The sequence below is a fragment of the Pinus tabuliformis genome, chromosome 9, assembly GCF_031772625.1.
Source record: "Pinus tabuliformis cultivar Carrire ecotype Pingquan chromosome 9, CPIR1, whole genome shotgun sequence".
Classification (NCBI taxonomy): domain Eukaryota; kingdom Viridiplantae; phylum Streptophyta; class Pinopsida; order Pinales; family Pinaceae; genus Pinus; species Pinus tabuliformis.
This window is the reverse complement of record NC_142307.1, coordinates 842787069-842809558: the sequence shown is the minus strand read 5'-3', so window position 1 is coordinate 842809558 and position 22490 is coordinate 842787069. Positions and strand designations below refer to the sequence as shown.

General features: G+C 40.3%; 1 protein-coding gene across 6 annotated transcripts in view; it reads left to right on the top strand.

Annotated features, from left to right (window-relative positions):
- The window catches only part of LOC149151416 (uncharacterized), a 241471-nt gene extending 219234 nt beyond the window's left edge, over positions 1-22237 (top strand). For all 6 annotated transcript variants that reach the window (XM_089439864.1, XM_089439862.1, XM_089439866.1 and 3 more), the window contains 2 exons: positions 21727-21795; positions 21880-22237. In XM_089439864.1, coding sequence (XP_089295990.1) covers positions 21727-21795; positions 21880-21987 — 177 coding nt within the window. In that variant the 3' untranslated portion in view covers positions 21988-22237. The remainder of the gene's footprint in view (positions 1-21726; positions 21796-21879) is intronic.
- Positions 22238-22490: the final 253 nt, after the last annotated feature.

Genomic DNA, 22490 nt, shown 5'->3' with positions numbered 1-22490 from the left:
GTTTTGCCTCCAAAATTTGTCTTACCAAAATTAACAAAATTGGTTCTTGGCCTTAAGAAAATATTTAGGAAGGGACATTACACAATCTATTTCTGGCCACCATATCTAAGATCTTGATTCTTGAATTTCTTGCCAAAGGTAAGGTCCTCGATATCATGCAATCCTTGGATGCTCTCCACAATCAGCTATAACACCCTTCTTAAAATGTCATTGTTTTAGGGGGGAACAAGAGCAGTTATCCTTATAATCTCACAGAGGCAAGAAGCAACTGCAAGCCTTACCTCCTTACAAGGATGCTCCATAAACCTGTGCTGGATCAAGGCAAGCATTGATGGCTTCACTGCCTAACTTAATATCCTCCAATCTGATTGGGCTACTTTGGACAAGCCTGTGTCTAACTCCTCCAATTTATAGAGGACATCCCCTCTTCATAAACATCAAATCTGACCCAAGTACAAACAACCAATTTCCCACTCCCTTTTCCTTCTGTAAACCCTAGGATGCTTGTACTGAAGAGTAATATGGACTACTTTGGAGAAGGGTTTGCTGATATGTCTTGTTCTTTGGTTGATAAGAACATCACTGTCTAAAGAACCAAATGATGTATAGTTGAATTGTTGCTGCCTTCTCACCTAGTTATTTATGGCATATGCAATGCCTTATAAGGCCTGTTTTATTCTTTCGTTCATGAACCAATAAACTTGCAAATTTTCAAATTCCTCTTTTAGTAATTTCAAGAGATTTCAATGATACTGGCTTCCCCTTTTCATTACTACTGAATATGCTAACAGCCATTAAAAATCCCTCAGGGACATACCGATCCCTTCAATGCAATTTATCACAGCAGAAACTATATCACAAATGCTCACTTGGCAGCAAAGAAAGTCCCTTGTCTACTAGGTATTGGCAAACAAGTTTTTCTACAGGATATCAATATAGAAATTTCTACAAATAGCTAACATGCAATGCAACTAACTATTGCAGAGACAAATTTACCAGGCAACCTTCATAAGGAAACCCTTGCTCAATCAGTTACAAAATTTGCAGCTTGCAAATTTTCAAATTCCTCTTTTAGTAATTTCAAGGGATTACAAGGATACTGTGGCTTCCCCTTTTCATTACTGCTAAATATGCTAACACCCATTAAAAATCCCTCAGGGACATATCAATCCCTTGAATGCAATTTATCACAGCAGAGACTAGATCACAAAGGCTCACTTGGCAGCAAAGAAAGTCCCTTGTCTTCTAGGTATTGGAAAACAAGCTTTGCTATAGGATATCAATATAGAAATTTCTACAAATAGCTAACATGCAATGCAACCAACTATAGCAGAGACAAATTTACTGGGAAACCTTCATAAGGAAATGCTTGCTCAATCAGTTACAAAATTTGCTGCTTAATTACAATTACAATTGTGCACCTGATTACAGAATTCTAATACCAGAATTTATAGCTACAGGATAGTTTTTTCGACCCCGATCAACTATCACTGTGCTTCCTTGGATGTTCAACATTCAACCCTGGTTCAGTCTTTTCTAGCTCAATTGAACCAAATTTGGATCTATTATAAGTTAGAAACTCCTATGGAATTGATGTTTCATCATGGCTCCCCAGTGAATCTTTTTTGGTCCTCAAAAGTGCAGCCAAAACCCATACAAGTTGTGGCACACATGATGAGTCATGATGAGTTAATCACCAAATGAGAGCGAAGTGCCTTTAATATATGCTGGTCAAGTTACTATAAACAAGGCCAACCTGACTGTAATCTTGCAGCTGACCTGTGTATCACTTTTAACATTTGTTTAAATTCGTTTTAGGGGCTGACCTTAGCAAAGTTTGCCGCTGAAGTCTTCCATGAAGAGGCCATAGCAAAAGCTAGGAAATAGTTATTCTCTGAATGTATGGTGATTTTCAAATGCTCCTTTAAATTCAGTTTTCTTTTGTTTCAATGCTAGTCCTAATCTATAAGTCTGCAACGACTACAAGTAAATGTAAACAGCAATCAACAATGATCATAGAATTTCAAAGAGGATTCGCATATCTTCAGCAACCACTTCATGGATTTATTTTTAATATTATCAAAGTCAAGCAAAATATGCAATAATTCTTTTCACCTTTCGCTCAGCCAGCATCAATCGAGAGGAGTGCCTTCAAGATGACCCCAAACCCAATAACCATTATCATCACTATCATGTACTTTGTTATCTGTGTCAAGTTCCTCAACATTATCATCTTTCTCTTGACCCTTGCTTTGCCATCAATTACAATAACTCAACAAGTTCAGCTTCTTAGTATGATCAGCTTCACAACGGACTTCAGTTTGAACCTTTGAACACCGTATCTTTGCCTGCTACATATGGAGCTTGTTAATGCATCTTTTATCAGTCCTTGTAGCTAGAATGGGTCTTCAAGGAGAACTAAGCAATCTTCAGTTGATATGAGCTTGTGATACTTGAAATGGTCCAGATATTGAAGACACTTATCATCCATGAAACATCAATCAAATCTTTTCTTAAGAGGGACTCCTTTCTGTGACCTAAATGTACAGTGCCTTCCACAATTTACAAACAAGTTTTATTAAACCTCATCCACTCGAAACAAATTTTTTGATGGTTTTTTTCATTGACTGAGGTATTTCGGGCTTGTTTCCCCTGGTCTTTTTGGCTTCTCTTGATCACCCCCCTAAGGACTCTTGGGTTCCTACTGACCATGACCTTGATCCGAGGCCTTTCAGCCTGCAAGAGACAGCCTGAGCGAACCCTGAGGCCTCTTGGCCCCCTGCAACCGGCTCTGAGGCCTTCTCGGCCTACGCGTGGTTAGGCTGAGGCGTTTTTCGGCCTCCTGTTGCAGAACTTCGTGTTTCTTCGCCCTTGATTAGTAAACATCAAAAATTTCAAATGGTCTGAGATTTCTTATGAGATTGGTCTCTTGAAGTGAGGAGGGCTAATGCAAGCCCTAGCTTTAAATTTTCTTGACTTTTCCAAGGCTTCTCTTTCACCAGAGCTCTGATTCCATGTTGATTTTTGAATGATCTCCTTAATTGATAATTAATTCCAATGATTCTTAAACCAATTCTTCTTATTCCACCTTCATCATTAAGTATACAAGAAAATCTACAACAGTAAAACAATAATGGTAGTAGAGACAACCAAGCACAAGAGACACAAAAATTACCCTGGGAAAACCCCAAACCAGGGGAAAAACCCAACAACTTTTTCTTAGAAAAAATTATCCAATTCAACAAGGAATACAATCTGAATTTTCCAGTCAAATTAACTCAAATTGACCAGTAACCAAACCCAGGTCAACCCTAGTCAAACTGCCCTCAATTTGCCTCAGAAATTCGGTCTGTTGTGCCTCAGAAATTTTGGCCTTCCACAGAGAATTAGGTCTGCTTTAGATTGCGTCCTTCCTCAGATTTGTCCTTGTAGAGCCTCAGATTCGTCCTTCAAATAGCCTTATTAGATATCGTTTTTGTGATCCGAATCCTTCCCAATGGAGTAGGTCAAATGGCCTTTATACAGTGATCAATAGAGCCCGAATGGACACGTCCCTTGGGCTGGGATGACTTGGAGCCGACCTTACATTTTAGAGACAATTTATTTTTTCCCTTTTTTTGAAGCCGACTTGAAATATAATTTATATTTTTCATTTTTCTTTTATTTTGGAGGGCTAGAACTAGTTATGAAGACCAACCATAGCTACAAAACTTCAACATAATTTGCTCCAAATATTAAAGTGCATTCATAGGTCACATCTCTAACACAAGAAAAGAGGGCCAAAATTCTCTAAAGAGGCCGGAATCTTCAAGTTGTGATGATGAATGATACAATGAGTGATTCCTCTATTTATACGAGGAATTCCAATTTTAATTTTAGCCTAATAGCCCCTAAAATAATAAAATAATGTTAAAGACACAAGCTAGGTCACAAGCCGACTTGGTAACCTATGAAATAAACTCAAACTAGCCCACTCTTGTGAGTCGTAGGTGTAGATCTCTGTCAATCTCCCTTTGTAGACCCCAATTTTCGCTTTAGGGCACAAAAGTGGTATCATGGGTCTCCTGGTGGTCAAAATGCCTATCTATGCCCCAACACTGAGGACTCTCAAGGAGGTGCTAGCCTTCCCATGTCTCAAGGTGTGAGACAATCCTCCTCTGGTCCTTGGATTCAACAACCAATCCTCATGAAGTGCTAAGCTTGCTGGGGGCATGCTTGATCCAGGTGCATCATCCCATAAAAGCCATCAATGTAGGGAAAAGTGTTGGAACGTTGTGGGCACTGGAGGTGCCCATGGCGATGTTATGTTCTGCTCCAACTCGGAAAACCATGGCTCTCAACGCTTTACCTTTGGGTGTCAATTTGCTCCTCCGAAGGATTTGAGCCCTAGTTAAGTTGCCAAAGTCATGGTTGTGAAACCACCTAACAATTACACACAATATCTAGTGCTCGCATCTACATCATTAGGTACATTTAATCATTTTTGCATCTAATTGAACCAATCTTGCAAGTAATGGGCAATTTGACACTTCAAACGAGGCTTCCCTTCCAGAATTAAGGCTTTGAAGTCGTAATAGTGTTACCTCCTTAGATAGGAGTGGCTAATAGGCCACTCAATTAGGTGTTTCTAGCCCCTAAGGGGAAATGACACGTGCTTGGTCCACCCTTCAATTGATAGGTGTCATGTGAATAATGATGGAATCGAGGGGAGAAGACTTCATGGCTACGTGGCATGGTCAAAGAGACCAACTATGATGGGCTCCTCACCTTGAGTGTATAGATGTTGGGAGGGAGTAATCATGGATGCATGAGTTACCAACTCGGGCTTTGTTTATCCACCGTGCTTATTGTTGAGAAATCTAGGGCATCAATAGTTAGGTGATTTCTCTACTTATGATAATTGCTTGTGATAGTCTTTTGTCTTCTTGATTACGATCTTCTCTTCTTGAGTTATTATTTTGTTCTTTTCATCAAGACAATTACCAAATCATGAACAATAAAGAGACAAGAGACATAGTATATAGGCTTGTCAGCTAGGACCAAAACCTCTCACCCTTTGAGAGGAAAATCCAAATGAAATTCTTTGTATAGATCTTCAATTGACGAATACCAAGACCATGACAAATACCCTTGACACTAGAGTCCTCCCAAGACCAAGTCACTAGCCTCCTCTTCAACGTTGCTCTTCCTCTTTTCTCTTCTCGGCTTCTTTCAGAATTTTGGCCTCTCCTCGTCGTTCTGCAACTCCTTTCTTGATAGCAGAAACCCTAGATCAGGTTTGTTCCTTGAATAGTCTCTTCAAAAGAGAGAGACTCTTTCTCTATCTTACTCGACTTCCTTCAACGAAGTTTTCCACCCAAACAAGTGTACCTAAGTATGACTGCAATCTTTGGCCTCTTCTTGCCAACTTCGGACCTGCAACCTTCGCACGTGGGAGAATATACTATGCCCAAAACAGTCCTTAATGATGCTTCTCTCCTTCACTAACCTTTCTTCATTCTTTGTTGGATTGGAGGCTTCTTCTAAGATGTATTACACACTTCTTATTGAAGACTTGGTTCACCGAATTGCTTGTCTCCAAATGAGGCCGAGTATGGGTATATATAGTCTTTGGTCCATGTCTATTAGGCTGACATAATCCCTAGAGCAGGCCGACTTCATCTTCTAGACTTATTTCTTTGTTGTAGACCGACTTGATGAGGGCTAGTGACAAGGTCTTGGAGGGTGACTTTACATAGACAAATATGACTCTTTTACAAAATGTAATATGCCTTCAATACATGACAATGACTCTTTAGACTTTTATGACTAGATGACAAATTTCCTAAGAGCTCACAATCAGAGCCTTTACTAAAATAAATTCTCTTGCTCATGAAATCCATGATGCAAGCATTAGAATAATTTTATTTTTTTCTTCTTTACATTTCTTTACATAAAATCACAATTATATGTCATTATGAAGACCGAACCTAGTTACAATTTTCAACACTCCCTCTTAACTAGGGAGGTATTCATAATGGTATTGTTACCGCTCAAACTAGCAAGGATGCAACCTTCACAAATATACAGATCAACAATTGACATAAACTTAGACAACACAAGGGACACCATTATTTTTGGACAATCGTCCCCGGAAAAACCCAATGTAGGAAAACTAGTGCAGCATATATGAGGGTTTTATTATTAAGTAGATTTCTTAATACAACTAGGGTGCCAGAAATGGTTCACCCTTTAGAGAATATCCTTGGCAGTGGTACCTCTCTTTGGAGACAAATATTCCGGCAAATCAGCAACTGGATGATCAACCCCACTGTGACTCTGATTGTTCCTTGCGCTGGACAGCGAAAGCTGCTCTACACACTCCTCTGGAACTGCGTCACCCTCTCTTGGTTGATCTGCTCTCTATCTGCCCCATAGAACCTCCTCAGCGCAGCCTCTTCAGCCAAATGTCAGCCTCTACAATCTTTTGCGTTGTCTGCGTCAGCCTCTGTGGCTTTCTGCGTCCTCTGTGTTGCCCTCCTTAGCCTTTTTGTCAACCCTCCTATGCTTTGTGCTGCCTCTTCTAGCACTTTGCTGCCTCTCTGATATGTATTCTTCAGCCTTGGATCGAAATCCCTTGCTGAACTGCCCCTCACTGCAACTAATCTCTAACTCGATTTCCTCAGCAAACCCAACCCTAGAAAATCGAATTCTTAATCTCTCTTGGTGTGTCTCCAACTGGCCCTCAAGCCTCCTCTTATACCTTTCTTGTTGATGATTCAACGGCTGAGATTAAGTCCCTAATCAACGGCCAAGATTAGATCTGGCTTGATCCTCGTTATTTAGAACTTTCTCACCCATATTATATTGATACACATTAATATTTTAATTTTCCTAAGTTTAGACTTAGGCTCTCATTAAAAATATTAATTATTTTAATATCTCTTCATCTGGGTGGAATTTCTCCAAACGATTTATGGGTCTTGGAGATTTCATGTGCCTTAGCCTCTCTACCAATTTTCATGGCTAGAGCACATCCGATGCTACCAAAAATCAACACTCCCTCTCAGTGAGGAATGTGCTCTAGTAATGCTTCACCATAGAAACATTACACTGATCCTCTGCATCGATATATGTGCTAATGCTTGGCCTTGCTGCCTCACATCCATTGCACTACTGCTTCCTGTACTGTTGCCCATGACACTGCCACTGCCACTACTACATCTGTAGTGCAGCTCCCTCTCAACATGCTGCCCATAGCACTGCCACTGCTAACTGCTACACTGCAACTCAGTTACCGAGAAGTAAGTAACTGACTTCACCCAAATACTGACATCTCGGTCAATCTGGAAGCCTCGTGATGCTGAAGCTACCTCTGTTGCTATCCTGTGCTCTCTTTGCTACCACTGCGCTGATGCAAACACCTCTATGCCTCTCGCACTGCTGCAACCTCCACTGTGCTGCTACAGAATTTTGCACTTTAGAATTGCCTTGCCGCTCCACCACACTTTGCTCCACCCGACACCTGTCATCATGCTACTGTCGTTAAGGGCTCCCGTAGCCATATGTGATCCAAGAGTTTGGGTGCCTCAAGGATCCAGCCCATACATGTAGTCCTCCTGACTACAACTCGATGTCTCCCCACCTATTCTCTAGAGGTGTATACAACTATTTGATGAGACTAGAGTTTACCAAGATCAAAGTCGATCCAAACCTTTACTTTAAGGTTGTGAAGAATGCACCTGTGATCTTACTATTATATGTTGATGACTTGTTTCTAACAGGTGTTGAGCCTCTTATCATTTAGTGCAAGAAGTAGTTGGCTTCTAAGTTCGATATGAAGGATCTTGGGTTGATGCACTATTACTTGGGATTAGAAGTATGGCAAAAACCTGGCGAAGTCTTCCTTGGTCAAGGGAAATATGTGTTAGAGATCCTTCAGAGATTTGGTATGATGGATTGCAAATCCACGGCGACTCCCATGGTGACTAACTTGAAAAAGTTAAGAGGCTTTGACTCTAGATTGGTAGATCCATCTATGTATTGACAGCTTATAGGTTCATTAATGTATTTGGTTAACACCAAACTGAACATATGCTTTATTGTGAACACATTGGGCTAGTTCCAGGTTGAATTGAGACATGAGCATTGGATTGTAGCAAAGCACATTTTGAGATATTTGCATGGTACAATGAATTATGGCTTGAGATTTGTTGCAAACAAGGATGTACAACTTTAGGGATATATGGATGCTGATTGGGCAGGAAGTGTTGAAGATAGGAAGAGTACCTTGAGAGTATGCTTCAATTTGGGATCTGTTATGATATCATGGATGTGTAGGAAGCAAAGGTCGATTACATTCAACATTGTTGAAGCAAAGTAAATTGTAGCCAATGAGGCTTGTACCAAAGTAGTATGGCTCTGGAAGTTTGCAGGATTGTTCAGCCAAGAGTTGGAAACAACAACAATACATTGTGATAATCAAAGTTGTGTGAAGCTTTCAAAGAATCCCATGTTCAATGACAATTTGAAGCATACTGAGATCAAGTACCACTATATATGTGACATGGTGCATAGGAGAGCAATAAGGCTCAAGTACATCATTGATGAGCAAACGGTTGATGCTTTGATGAAGTCGTTGTTGAGAGACAAGTTTCTGTACTTCAGAGACAAGTTGGGGCTCGTGGAGATTACCCCTCTCGTTGAGAAGGAGTGTTGATATGTCTGTAGCACGGATGGACATTCTCCCGAAAGGGAGAATGGGTCTATGACCGAAAAATGGATCCTGGATAAACCTCTAAGTCTAAAAGACTTCATACAAGAGGTAAAAGGTGCCAAATGACACAAATCCTTTGTAAATCAAAGGAAAATGAAAGTCGCAGGCTGCTCTCAAAAATAGTCTCATTACAGAGATCCCTCCATTCTGAATCCAGCGCAACTTAAACGGGCGAAAACAGACTTCAGATGGGAAAGCTATCATAAAATGAGGCTGCCCTTTTTCAAAGGAAAAAGAGGCAAAATCCCTTGAATAATGGGTCTAAAAATCCTCTTAGTCTTCTAAATCTCCCAAAAGGGCAAAAGCCACCGAAAAAGGGGAGGTCTTAGAAATATCGGATTACACTACTAGGCCTTAAAAACATGAAGAAAACCATGAAAACAAGGCTATCAGAGGCTTGAACAGTGGTTGCACAGGGGCCGTTGGATCTGGCCAATCAACGGTCCAGATCTAATCGGCAATCGCAATCGGCGAAGGCAGTCGGGGGGACAGTCGGAAGCATAATGCGATGGGACTGGGCCGATGCGATATCGCGATCGCCGATATTGGCGGATCACAACTGGCGAACACAATGGAGCAAGGATGTTATATATATATATATATATATATAGATATACGATGCGACTGGCCGGACTTGACAACAATGTAAACCAAATTTGATACATTTTGAAATCCGTCAACGATGATTTTCTTTGTATTTTCATTTTTCGTTGATTAAACGAAATACAAAGGAGTTAAGCCCGTTGCGATATTATGGACCCAAAAGGGTTCCGAAATACAAATGCATATAATTTCAAATCCGATAAGCGAGATTTTTCCATGTTTTTAACGTATTTTCTTAATACGAAGGGGAACCTTGGAACAGGCTAGTTGCAACTTGCGATAGTGACTAAGGGTGGACCCGATAATGTTAAGAAGCGGGGTTATGAAATTTTGAAGTCCGGAATTGTGTTTTATGTGGATTCTCCTATGTTTTTACAGTGTTCTCTGTGTAAACAGAGAACGATTGTTTCAGAAGAATTTAAAGCGCTGATAGTCCCTTCCGTTACCAAATAGGTGGCATTCATCCCTGAGGGCATTTAGCAATGATTGCTAACGCTCAAAGACGGGATTTGAACGGACTGTGGCAGGAAGACAGAGCGTGCGAAAGGGAAAGCCAATAGACAATGGCGATTTGGCTTTTACGCCATGAATGTCAAAGATAGAGGGTTGGTGAGTTGTTGTCGGTGGCCGAGTTGTTATTTGTTGTTGAACGCTGAAAGTAGTAGTAGCAGAGAGCCGAGAGAGCAGAGCAAAGAGAGTCGAAGAGCTACTGCGCAGAGCAGCTGAGGGAGCCTTTGGGGTCACTTGAAGTTCAAGTGAAAAGCCACAGAGCTGAAGGTTGTAGAAGGCAGAAAGAAGCCAGAGCGAAGAGTAAGAGAGCAAGAGCCAAAGCCAAGAGCCAGAGCTTCAAGAGCCAGGGGATTAAATGGTGTTTGAACCCATTGTTTTGTGTAAAACAACAGGAGTTGGGCCAAGAGCTTATAAAAAAGACTAATACCATAATCCCAGAGAGCCTAGTTGAATTAACTAGAGCTCACAGAGATGTAGCCCAAGAGTTGTGGGTGAACTCCTAATTAAATTGTTGTTTCTGTGTGATTGTTTATTGCTGCCTTACTCATTGTTATATGCACTTATATATATGTTTAAGCACATTTACATATAAGCTAAAACAATAGATTTTTAAAGCATATAATCAGTTTAAAACAAGCATAAGCATACACCCATATTATCAAGCACTTATTAATTCCGCATTGGTTAATCAATAAGACTTGGGAATATTCAAGCTTTGGAAGTGGGAGAGGTTCTTGTAAGTTAGACAAGAAGCCTTTAGTGCCCCATTTTCAGATCAGGTGGTATCGGAGCTTAAGATTGATTAACCCCACCTTCAAAGAAGGTTATATCAGAATGCTTGATTGACAGAGCAAAGATTGCTTGTCTGAAAGGTGTTTGAACAACAAGAGGCTGATTGTATGCTTGTTTTGTAGATTGACTATTTTCTGAGTTTGCAGAGGTGAAGGGAAAGCTACTGATAGCTCAGTCCAGGAAGGACAAATAGGAAGAAGGGCTAAAGGCACTCTTCTTATCCCAAAGGATCTCAAGGCAACCCAAAGCACAAGAGGTTTGTTGCAAGAGGTTGCTTAAATAAGCTCTTTATTTATCTTGTTGAAGTTTTTTTTGTTCATTGGCATAATGACAACTTCTACAAGTGGGTCCTCAAATTCTACTCTCTTCACAAGATTCTTTGATGAAGACATGAAGCAAGAGTTGTCCACCATGATGGATATGGTGAGAGAAATGTATGAGGATGGAAGGAAGAGCAGCATACTTAGAGAACAGCTGAATTCCATGAAGGAAGAGAAGCAGTTGCTTGCTGACAAATTGCAAGAAATGGAGAGGCAACTTCATATTGCAAATATGAACCTGAAGAGGATGCATGAGTTGGAAACACAACTTTTTGTTGCCCAAGAAGCCTTAGTCAAGTACCGGCTTGAAGAAGAGGTAAGCCATTCTAATTTGTCTTCAAATTCCTCTGAGAATGCTTGTATTGGTTCTTTTGAAAAACATACTAGAGGCATAGGTTCCAAGCTAATGTCCAAGATGGGCTATGAAGGAAAGGGCTTGGGAAAGCATGCACAAGGTATTGTTGAACCAATAATGGTTGAGGAAAGGCCTAAGTATTTGGGTCTTGGCTATGGACAGTCTTATGGAGAGAATTCCAAAGCTGCCATGAATGCCATTGAAACAGTCCCAAGAAGGAGTTTCAGTTCATGTCCTCTACCTCAGAAGTGTGAAGGTTGTATTCAAGAGGAATGCAATGGCTTGAAACATCATTTGCAGGATGCAGGTGTTCAGAAGCACACACTTGAACCAGAGAGTTGGGGAGACTCTAACAGCCTTGAAGAGATTGATGGAATTCCAAAGGGAGCCAATTCTTCATTTGCTTCACATCCTCATGAAGGCAATAAAGGTGAAAGAGGCAGGTATAAATCTGGTTCTAAACACATTCCTTTTGATTTTGCAAAGCATGGTAAATTTCCACATAAGTATGAGGAAAGAGTTGCATGTTCCTTTTGTGGTTTGGATAACCATGATGTTTCTAGATGTTGGAAGAGAATGGCCACATACAAGAAACTTTTGAAGAAAAAGAAGCAAGCAGCCAAAGGTCCATTGGACAAGGCAAATCATGCTATCAAGAGGATGCACATGTAATGCACTTACTGCCATAAGCAAGGACATCTTGTTGCAAAATGTTGGGCACTGAATCTAGCAATGCTTCCACCAAAGCTGAAGAAAGTGGAAAGAGAAGATGGCAAAAATGGAAAGGAAAATTCCATGAGTGATATGTCTCAAAATGATTCACATATTGATGCTGATGTGCAGACAGAGGTAGTACCTTTAAACGGGATTGGTAAGAAACGGTTAGATTTCTTACCCGATTAAGATTGCATGTCTATTAATGCATCTATTTACATTTCTTTGTTAATGGAATGCAAGTTGCAGGGCTACCAAGATGGTGAATGGAAAAAGGTTGAGTAGGAGACTCACTTTGTTGCTGCAACATTATATTTCATTTCAGCTTCAAAAGTACAGTGTGCTTAAGTGAAAGTTGAAGGATGAAATGCATGCATACGCATGAGATGCATGAACACAGGGATGTTGATGATTTCCTTGTTTTTGAACATGTATGTGTAAATTAACTTACAAGGTTGATTGCTTTGACATGCATGTGATGCCATGTTAACTTGGTCTCCAAATGGAGATAATAATGAAGAGTTTCATCTTTTGAAAAAGAGTCCTAATGGTCTTTTTCTGCATGCTTGACTTGAAGAGTCATTTGTTTAAAGGCATGTTTTGTGGGCTTGTTACCTAGTCCATAATTTGTATCTAGATACAAGACATGGAGGTGTTCACAAGATGTGAAAATATGTTTCTTTTGTTGAAGCAAGAGTTTAGTCCATCCAGTTTTTGTTTGTATGTCTGTTGTTGTTAACAATTGTTGTTGGCAGCTTGTCAAACAGGTACAAATGAAAGTTTTGTGGAGCAGATATACTTCACATTTGTTTGAGCCACCTTGGATAATTGATCAAGGCAAAGAAGTTCAAACCACCTTCTATGACTAGTACAACAGAAGTTCTGTAGAAAGGCAAGGAGGAAGACAACTCTTCCCAGGAAGACCAGCCCATCCAAGAAGGGAAGTGGTTAGAAACTATTGGTACAGAGGCACTATGCAAAGGCAAGTGTAGAGAGGCTGAAAGAAGAGGGTGAGTCACTCTCATTTACTGTTCAGATCAGATATCAATCTTTTGGAGACCAAAAGTTCTTTTAGTGGGAAGGCGTGATCCAAAAATGGATCCTAGATAAACCTCTAAGTCTAAAAGACTTCATACAAGAGGTAAAAGGTGCCAAATGGCACAAATCCTTTGTAAATTAGAGGAAAAGGAAAGTCGCATGTTGCTCTCAAAAATAGTCTCATTGCAGAGATCCCTCCATTCTGAATCCAACACAACTTAAACGGGCAAAAACAGAATTCAGATGGGAAAGCTATCATAAAATGAGGTTGCCCTTTTTCAAAGGAAAAAGAGGCAAAATCCCTTGAATAATGGGTCTAAAAACCCTCTTAGTCTTCTAAATCTCCCAAAAGGGCAAAAGCCACCGAAAAAGGGGAGGTCTTAGAAATATCGGATTACACTACTGGGCCTTAAAAACATGAAGAAAACCATGAAAACAAGGCTATCAGAGGCTTGAACAGTGGTTGCACAGGGGCCGTCGGATCTGGCCAATCAACGGTCCAGATTCGATCGACAATCGCAATCAGCTAAGGCAGTCGGGGGGACAGTCGGAAGCATAACGCAATGAGACCGGGCCGATGCGATATCGCGATCGCCGATATTGGCGGATCGCAATCGGCGAACACAATGGAGCAGGGATGTTATATATATATATATATATATATATATATATATATATATATATGCGATGCGATTGGCCAGACCCAATGGCAATATAAACCAGATTTAATACATTTTGAAATCCGTCAACGATGATTTTCTTTGTATTTTCATTTTTTGTTGATTAAACGAAATACAAAGGAGTTAAGCCCGATGCGATATTATGGACCCAAAAGGGTTCCAAAATACAAATGCATATAATTTCAAATCTGATAAGCGGGATTTTGCCATGTTTTTAACGTATTTTCTTAATACGAAGGGAAACCTTGGAACAGGCCAATTGCGACTTGCGACAGCGACTAAGGGTGGACCCGATAATGTTATGAAGCGGGGTTATGAAACTTTGAAGTCCGGAATTGTGTTTTATGTGGATTTTCCTGTGTTTTTATAGCGTTCTCTGTGTAAACAGAGAACCATTGTTTCAGAAGAATTTAAAGCGCTGATAGTCCCTTCCGTTACCAAATAGGTGGCATTCATCCCTGAGGGCGTTTAGCAGTGATTGCTAACGCTCAAAGACAGGATTTGAATGAACTGTGGCAAGAAGACAGAGAGCCCGAAAGGGAAAACGAATAGACAACGCCGATTTGGCTTTTAAGCCATGAATGTCAAAGACAGAGGGCTGGTGAGTTGTTGTCGGTGGTCGCGTTTGTTGCTGAATGCTGAAAGTAGTAGTAGCAGAGAGCCAAGAGAGCAAATCGAAAGAGAGCCAAAGAGCTATTGTGCAGAGCAGCTGAGGGAGCCTTTGGGGTCACTTGAAGTTCAAGTGAAAAGTCACAGAGTTGAAGGTTGCAGAAGGCAGAAAAAAGCCAGAGCGAAGAGTCAGAGAGCAAGAGCTAGAGCTTCAAGAGCCAGGGGATTAAATGGTGTTTGAACCCATTGTTTTGTGTAAAACAGCAGGAGTTGGGCCAAGATCTTGTAAAAAAGACTAATACCATAATCCCAGAGAGCCTAGTTGAATTAACTAGAGCTCACGGAGATGTAGTCCAAGAGTTGTGGGTAAACTCCTAATTAAATTGTTGTTTCTGCGTGATTGTTTATTGCTGCCTTACTCACTGTCAACGTTGCAGGAATCGCCCCCCCGCCGGATCCTAGGCCGGAATCGCGTCCCGTACGGAAGCGTTCCGGAACCTCCAGGCGAAGCGCGATTCCAAAATTCATGAAGCGCGATTCCGGTTTTTTGAAACGATTCCTGGAATATGGGTTGCGTTGCCCCGGATCCGCGCTTCGGAGGGCGCTTCGGGCCTCCGGAAGCGCCACGCTTCGGGCCCGGAAGCGCACGCTTCACGAGCTCCGGATCCGCGCTTCCGGAAATTTCCGCGCGGGCAGCAATGTAACTTGAATTTTTTTTAATTTTTTTTAAAAGTTAACTTGAGTTTGCATTGAGGGGGTGGGTTAGGGTGAGGTTAGGGTGAGTTTAGGGTGAGTTTAGAAAAGAATAAAGCCCCCATTCTCTTCTCATTTTCTCACTTTGAGTTTATGAGAGTTGGAGAAGAGAAGAGAGGAGAGGAGAAGAGAAGAGAGGAAAGGAGAGGAGAAGAGAGGAGAGCTTGGAGGAGTGAAGAAGGAGGAGCTAGGAGAAGGAGGAGGAGCTTGGAGCAAGAGCTTGGAGGACTTCATCTACAAGAGCTAAAGAGGTAAGTTCAAACCCCAAACTCCCTTGTTTTTTTGAAAAAAAAATTGTATTTTTCTCCTCCCTCTCCTACTCTTTCCCATTGTTTCTACTTGCTCCTTTATTTACAGGTTGTCCACCACCTATATCCATATTCCAAGATGGTGTTCTTTTGGCTTCTATGTATCATTCCACTCTTGGTTTTAATGATGGCAAGGGTGAGGAATAGAGGGGAAGAGGAAGGGGATGAACTTGGTCCTAATAGTAGTGACCCAATGTATGATGAGGAGGAAGGGTTTGAAGAGGAAGGGGATGAACTTGAAGGGGACACTGAAGCACAAGATGGGAAAGGTACATCAACACCCTTGTGGAACTATGTGACCAAACTTGATGGGGGAAAGGGTGGTGGATCTTACAAATTTGTGTGCCCTCATGGTTGTCATGGAGGAAAACCATATACGGGTTCATATACCCGTCTGAGGAGGCATCTTTGTGGGGTGCTGGACAGTGATGAAAAAAAGGGTTCTGTGGGGGTACAAATTTGCCCAAACATTTCAACTGAAGAAAGAAGAAAATACATCCAAATAGAGATGGCTGCACAACGAAAAAACAAGAAACAAAAAACTCATTCTGAATCAAGTGCAACCTCTAAATTTGGTAGTTGCCCATCTCCTCATGGTACTTCTGCAACCTCTGGAGGTAGAAAAACAATAGGGGATTTCCTTAATGTTGCTGGGAGGGATGATGTGGATGGAAAGATAGTCCGTTTTCTTTGTGCTTGCGGTGTACCATTCAATGTGCTTCGCTCTCCCTATTGGCATGACATGGTAAAGGCCATCAATGAAGCCCCAAAAGGATACAAGGCCCCCAACTATGAGAAAGCTAGAACAGTGTTATTAGAAAGAGAAAAAGCTAAGGTTCAAAGAGCTTTGACACGTTTTACACATGAGTGGGTGGATTCTGGGGTATCCATTGTATCAGATGGGTGGACAAATATTAGAAACCAACATTTGATAAATGTTCTTGGTGTTTCTTCTAGTGGTGCAGTATTTATTGCATGTCATGACTCCTCCTCCATCAGTGCAACTGCACAAAACATTGCAGATCTCCTATTGAAATCAATCAAAGATGTTGGTCCGAATAATGTGGTTCAAGTGATCACAGATAATGCAGCAAATTGTAAGGCAGCAGGAAAAATTATTGAGCGTACTCATCCACACATCTTTTGGTCTGGGTGCCTGGTTCACACATTGAACCTTTTGATGCATGATATTGTGAAACACAAAGATTGTGGGTGGATTGCTGAGGTTTACAGGAAAGGGAAGCAGCTCATTAAATTCATCACAGGGCATACAAGGGTAAACTACTTCTATGGCACTTACTCCAAGTTGCAGTTGCTTAAAATTGCAAAGACAAGATTTGCTAGTTATTACCTCACCTTTAGGCGGCTAGTGAGGGTGAGACAAGCTTTAACTAATCTGGTGTGTGCTGAAACATGGGATGAAATTAACACTGACACAGATGGTGCTAATGTAGTCAAGGACACTGTTCTTGACAGTTACTTTTGGTCACAGGTTAAATATGTTTTGCAATTCACCAAACCAATTTATTACATGATCAAGTTTGCAGATTCAGATCGACCAGTAATTGGGGAGGTGTATGAGCAAATGGATAGCATGTTGGGGCAGATTAAAGACATTGTTGAGCCTAGAGATACCACCTTGTACAATTATATTCGTGTAGAGGTGCAAAACCGATGGGAAATGCTAAATATTCCATTGCATGCATTAGCATATGTTTTGACACCTAAATACTATCATCCATCATGGCTTTCAACACCAGCACCTGGGGGGGGGAAGCAGGAAAAAACCACACCAAGATAGAGAGGTTCACGAAAAATATATGGCTGCATTGAGTAGATTAATCCTTGATAATGAGGAGGCTGCATTGGTACGGAGACAGGTGAGCAACTATACGCTCAACACTGGTCCATTTGGGAGCATGCATGCAATTCAAGATCGAGAGCATTTTTCTGCTCTTGAGTGGTGGAACATGCATGGAGGGGCTACTCCACTTCTACAGAGTTTGGCATTGCGGGTGCTATCACAGGTGGTAAACACTTCTTCTGCAGAGAGGTGTTGGAGCTCTTATTCTTTCATCCACAGTGTTAAAAGGAACAGGTTGAATTTAGACCGGGCAGAGAGCTTGGTTTATGTTCATTACAACTTGCGATTGTTGTCCCATTACTGTGAAGATGCAAAGTCTAATAAAGACTTGTTGACTTGGGACAAGAATCCAGAGGAGCCCAATTTGGAGGATGGAGTGTTGCGACTAGAGCAATTAGAGGATGCTCTTATCCAGGTATGTCCATTGTGGTATGAATTTTCCAATTTTCCCTTATAAAGCATTTCTCTAATTCATGTTTTTAATTTTTTTGTTAACTAGTGTTTTTTTTTTTTGCATGAATTTTTTGAGCGATTCTAGGATGATGATGACCGTGTTGATATGCCACCACCCCCACCCCCATCTGGTCCCTTGGTTCCTAGGTTCCATGGTTCAACACCAACAGCAGGGGGTTCTTCTTCATCAGTTCCAGTGCCACGACTTACACAGGGACCATCTTCTTCATTGCCACCACGTGGAGGCCCGCCATCACGTTCTATTCGTGGTGGAAGGAGGAGAGATTAGTAGATATATTCACAATCTACTTCTTTTTGTCATAGATTACTCATTAGACTTGTAGACTTGTGAATTTGAATTTTGAACCTTTTTGGCTTGGCAGTGACCAAGTGACATATTTTGTAAACATTATTATTTGAATTTTGGACATGACAAATGTTGACAGTTGCTCACTTGCTAGATAAATCATAATATGCTCTATGTTTTATGTTTTATAATATGCTTAAATGTTTTATGTTTTATAATATGCTTAAATGTTTTATGTTTTATAATATGCTTAAAAATTTGATGTATGTTTGTAATAGCTAGAATATAGATGATTGTTGTACTAGTAAGTAACTACAATGGAATCATGGATGCCATATCTATCTTGATTTATGCAAAAATATGCATGTTTTCATGTCTTCTACAATTAATTTGGTATTTGGGATGTTTGTTTTGAGTATAAATGCAAAAAAATATAAAAATATATATATATATAGCAGACGCTTCCGCGGACGCTTCGCTTCCTAGATTTTTGGAAAATGACGCTTCCGCGCTCCGCGCTTCCGCTTCGCTCCCGCTTCGTGCAACATTGCTCACTGTTATATGCACTTATATATATATGTTTAAGCACATTTACATATCAGCTAAAACAACAGATTTTTAAAGCATATAATTAGTTTAAAACAAGAATAAGCATACACCCATATTATCAAGCACTTATTAATTCCGCATTGGTTAATCAATAAGACTTGAGAATATTCAAGCTTTGGAAGTGGGAGAGGTTCTTGTAAGTTAGACAAGAAGCCTTTAGTGCCCCATTTTTAGATCAGTCCAAGAGACCCAGAGGACTCAACAAGCAGAGTTTAGTGATGTCCCTTCGAGGAGGACCCTAATCACACACCAGGAATGGTGGAGTGAGGTCCTAGACCCTGATCACACACCAGGCATGGTGGAGTGAGGTCCTTCAACATCTGGACCCTGATCACACACTGGGAAGGGTGGAGTGAGGTCTTGGACCCTGATCACACACCGGGTAGGGTGGAGTGAGGTCCTTTCAGCATCTAGACCTGATCACCAACCAGGAAGGGGTTGAGTGAGGTCTTGGCCTAGAGTGCTCACCAGGAAAGGTGAGTGAGTGCTTGCTAGTTGAGGGTCTCAACATTTTGGCCTAGGTAGAGGCCATGGGATTCGAGGACCGATCACTCTGGAGGAGTGAGTCCTGATATATTGATGACATTTCCATGGGTTTGGTATCGCCCTAGATATGGCCAGTAGCAGATGCTGATGATAGATGATGATGTTGGTAATGATGGATAACCTTTTTCTTTAGAGAAATTTGTTCAAATTGGGAACATCAATGACAATGATTATGAATACCTCCCTAATTAAGAGGGAGTGTTGAATTTGTAACTATGGTCGGTCTTCATAATGTACATTTGGTCACTTGATGTAATTGTATTTATCATTGTAAAACATATTTATAAATTCTTGAGTCAAAGGAAAATTTATTTTGAGTCAAAGTCCCATTGCGACTTTTAAAAGATGAAAATTTGAATTTTTGAAATGTAAATTTTGGCTCCAAAAGTGACAAGTCAGCTTCCCTCCAAGTCAAGTTGGCCTTGGCCAAGAGACACGTCCATTCACCTAAGATAGACTACTATATAAAGGAAGCTCGACCTCCTCCATTTGGGCATTCACATTCTCTCACACAAGACAATTTTTGGGCAAGCAAGCGAAGGACAAGAAGGATGAAGTTGGACGATGAAGGAGGTCGAGATTTCTCTTTTCTCTTTCTCTCTTGCAACTCGCACATGTGGATTACATTCTCTCTCTATGGTTCACATTTTTTTGGGGCAATAGTTGTAGGGGGGCGAAACTTCTAGGTAACTGGGGCAACTGTTGCAGGGCCAAAATTTATGGGCAACTAGCTATTGCAGGAAGGCTGAAATTCAGGGTCTGACAGGTAGAGCGAATTGCAGGATTAGATTGGGTGACTTGACTTGGAAGAGAATACTAGGTTTGACCATAGGTCTAGGTGTGTCTCTAATTGAACAAGAAGAATTTCTCTATTGAAAAAGGTTGATGGGCTTTTCCCCTTTATGGGTTTTCTGAGGGTAAATCTTGTCTTCTCTAGTGTGTTGTGATATCTATTGTTCCACTGTTCTTTATGGTTGAATTTCTAAAGTATAATTGCTGAATGATATATTGGAATAAGTTAAAAGAAGATCTACATCAAAAGTAATTATCAGAATTTCAGAAATATTGTGCTAACCGTAATTGCACTAAGAAAATCAACATTGCCTACTAGTGGCTGTCAGGGGCTGCTTTCTACTGGCTGGAAGAAATGGTAGGAGAGAAATTTCTCCTATGGAGTCACCCACTTTTGGTAGGTAACAGTGCCATGAATAGAGAGGATGGAATGGTGGTGGTTCTAAGATTTCTTGAAGACTTTAGCTATTCTTCTCTTTTATTTACTTCATATTAAATCCAAGAAGCTAGTCAACTATCATGCTCTTGCTGTAGAAAGACATTAAAGTAAAATCCTGAATTTAGATAACATAACGCAAATCAGAAAACCTGTAGAAAATCCTTTGCTTCTGGGATGTGCATTACTTTTATAACTCGTTCAAGGACGTTGATGGTGAGAGGACATGACAACTTGGTGTTTTGATAACTTACTTAATTCCAAATGTAGAGGACTGATATTCTATGAATTTGTCATTCAGAAATTCTAAAATCCTTATAACACACTAGAGAAGAACATGTATCGTTATATTTTTTATCCTCTTGGATAGTTTTTTCCTATGTGGTTTATGGCCCCGGAGATCGGTGACCACTACGTCCACAGAATATTTGTACCAGGCAGATCCACCTGAAGGGATCACTTCCTGCCGGCTCAACCACCGAGCCTGACCCCGAGTATGTCAAGAGAATTGAACCTGTGGCCTCTCAATATCAAAGGAGCTTTAACTATGGGAACTCAACCAATTGAGCTAACCCTCGGGGCTATCCTCTTGGATCGTTAAGTACACAATTGAGCACTAATTGGGGTCAAATACTGGTACCACAGTTCAAGCATTTGATACATCCTTTTTTCATGCTTTGTTGTGAACCTAAATCCATTTCAGGATTTCCTTTCATCATATTTGGAAGTTTCTAGCCAATTAATACCGTTCATGTTAGCATAAAGGAAAATGAAAAGATTAAAATGAACCTGCATTCTCTTCTGTTTCTAGTTTTATTTATTTACATATTTGATGGGGCCTCTTAACGTCAGGTCATGTGACCGAGTAATCAATCAGATATCAATTGGAAATGCCTGAATTCTGCAGGTGATTTTCCATGAAGCCATTGGTTTAGCTCCTCAAATTTCTTTCCCTTAGGCCTAATGCTTCTCAGGTTATTATATAAAGAACAGTTGTAATAATAGTTTTACAGTTTACTCCTCTCCCGTGTATCTTATTTGGTTTGCAGGCATCAATTATCTGTCAATCAAATTGCAATTAGCCATCCATTATGATATAATGGCATGATCCAAATTCTAAGTTGTTTAAGGACATGGAAACAGTAACTTTTTGAGAATGGATTTGGCCATCCATTAAAATGTCATCTAGCAGTTATGGACACAACAGTCATTTGAAAGTGGATCTGACCTTGCTGATGTAAACTAAACTATTTTTATGTATGTGGTTACATGTGATTTGCAGGTTTCTTTATGTGATTCACATGGAATTCAGTACAAGATACTTGCTAAATCTGGATATAGAGTACAAGAGGTAAACACCAAAAATATATATATAGTAATTTTTCAATAAAGTAACTTGTGATTTACTGTGCTGAAATACAAGTTTTTTTCACAGATTATCATTCAAGCATCCCTAAATAGAGATGGGATAAAGTTGGCTATTCATCATGCATTGCATGATATGTACAAGAAGTTAAATAATTGTCTGCTAACTTGCTTATAACTACTATTTGTAAAGTGCATCTCAAGTGATTGGAGCGCTAAGTTTCCATGGGCCTGTCTGGTTGTGGAATTCTCAGTAGTCGGTAGAAGGTGCAGACTCATGCTTATGGCCATTGTTGACAGATAGTCTGCCACACAACGTGTAAAATGCATTTATTGATAGGTTACGTGAGACCATCTTCTTAATCAATCTTTCTATTTGATCCTTTCACTTACTAAGAATATGGAATTACTAGTGTTATTTTCATCTTGTTTTTTCTTTTTCTTTTTCTTTTTTTAATGGGATATTTGAGTTTCCAGAAGACCAATCTTAAATCTGCCGAATTTTTTAAACATGCTATAGTGATATAAACCTCTTATAACTTTGGCATTCTGCATCTTTTTTCAGAAAAAAACATTTAAGAATTTCTTTTGACTATGCCATAGACTAAGTGATTTCTGGATCATTTCAAGCCTTTTGGTTATGATTTAAACTTAGAATCTCCCCGATGGAAGCCCAGTTTA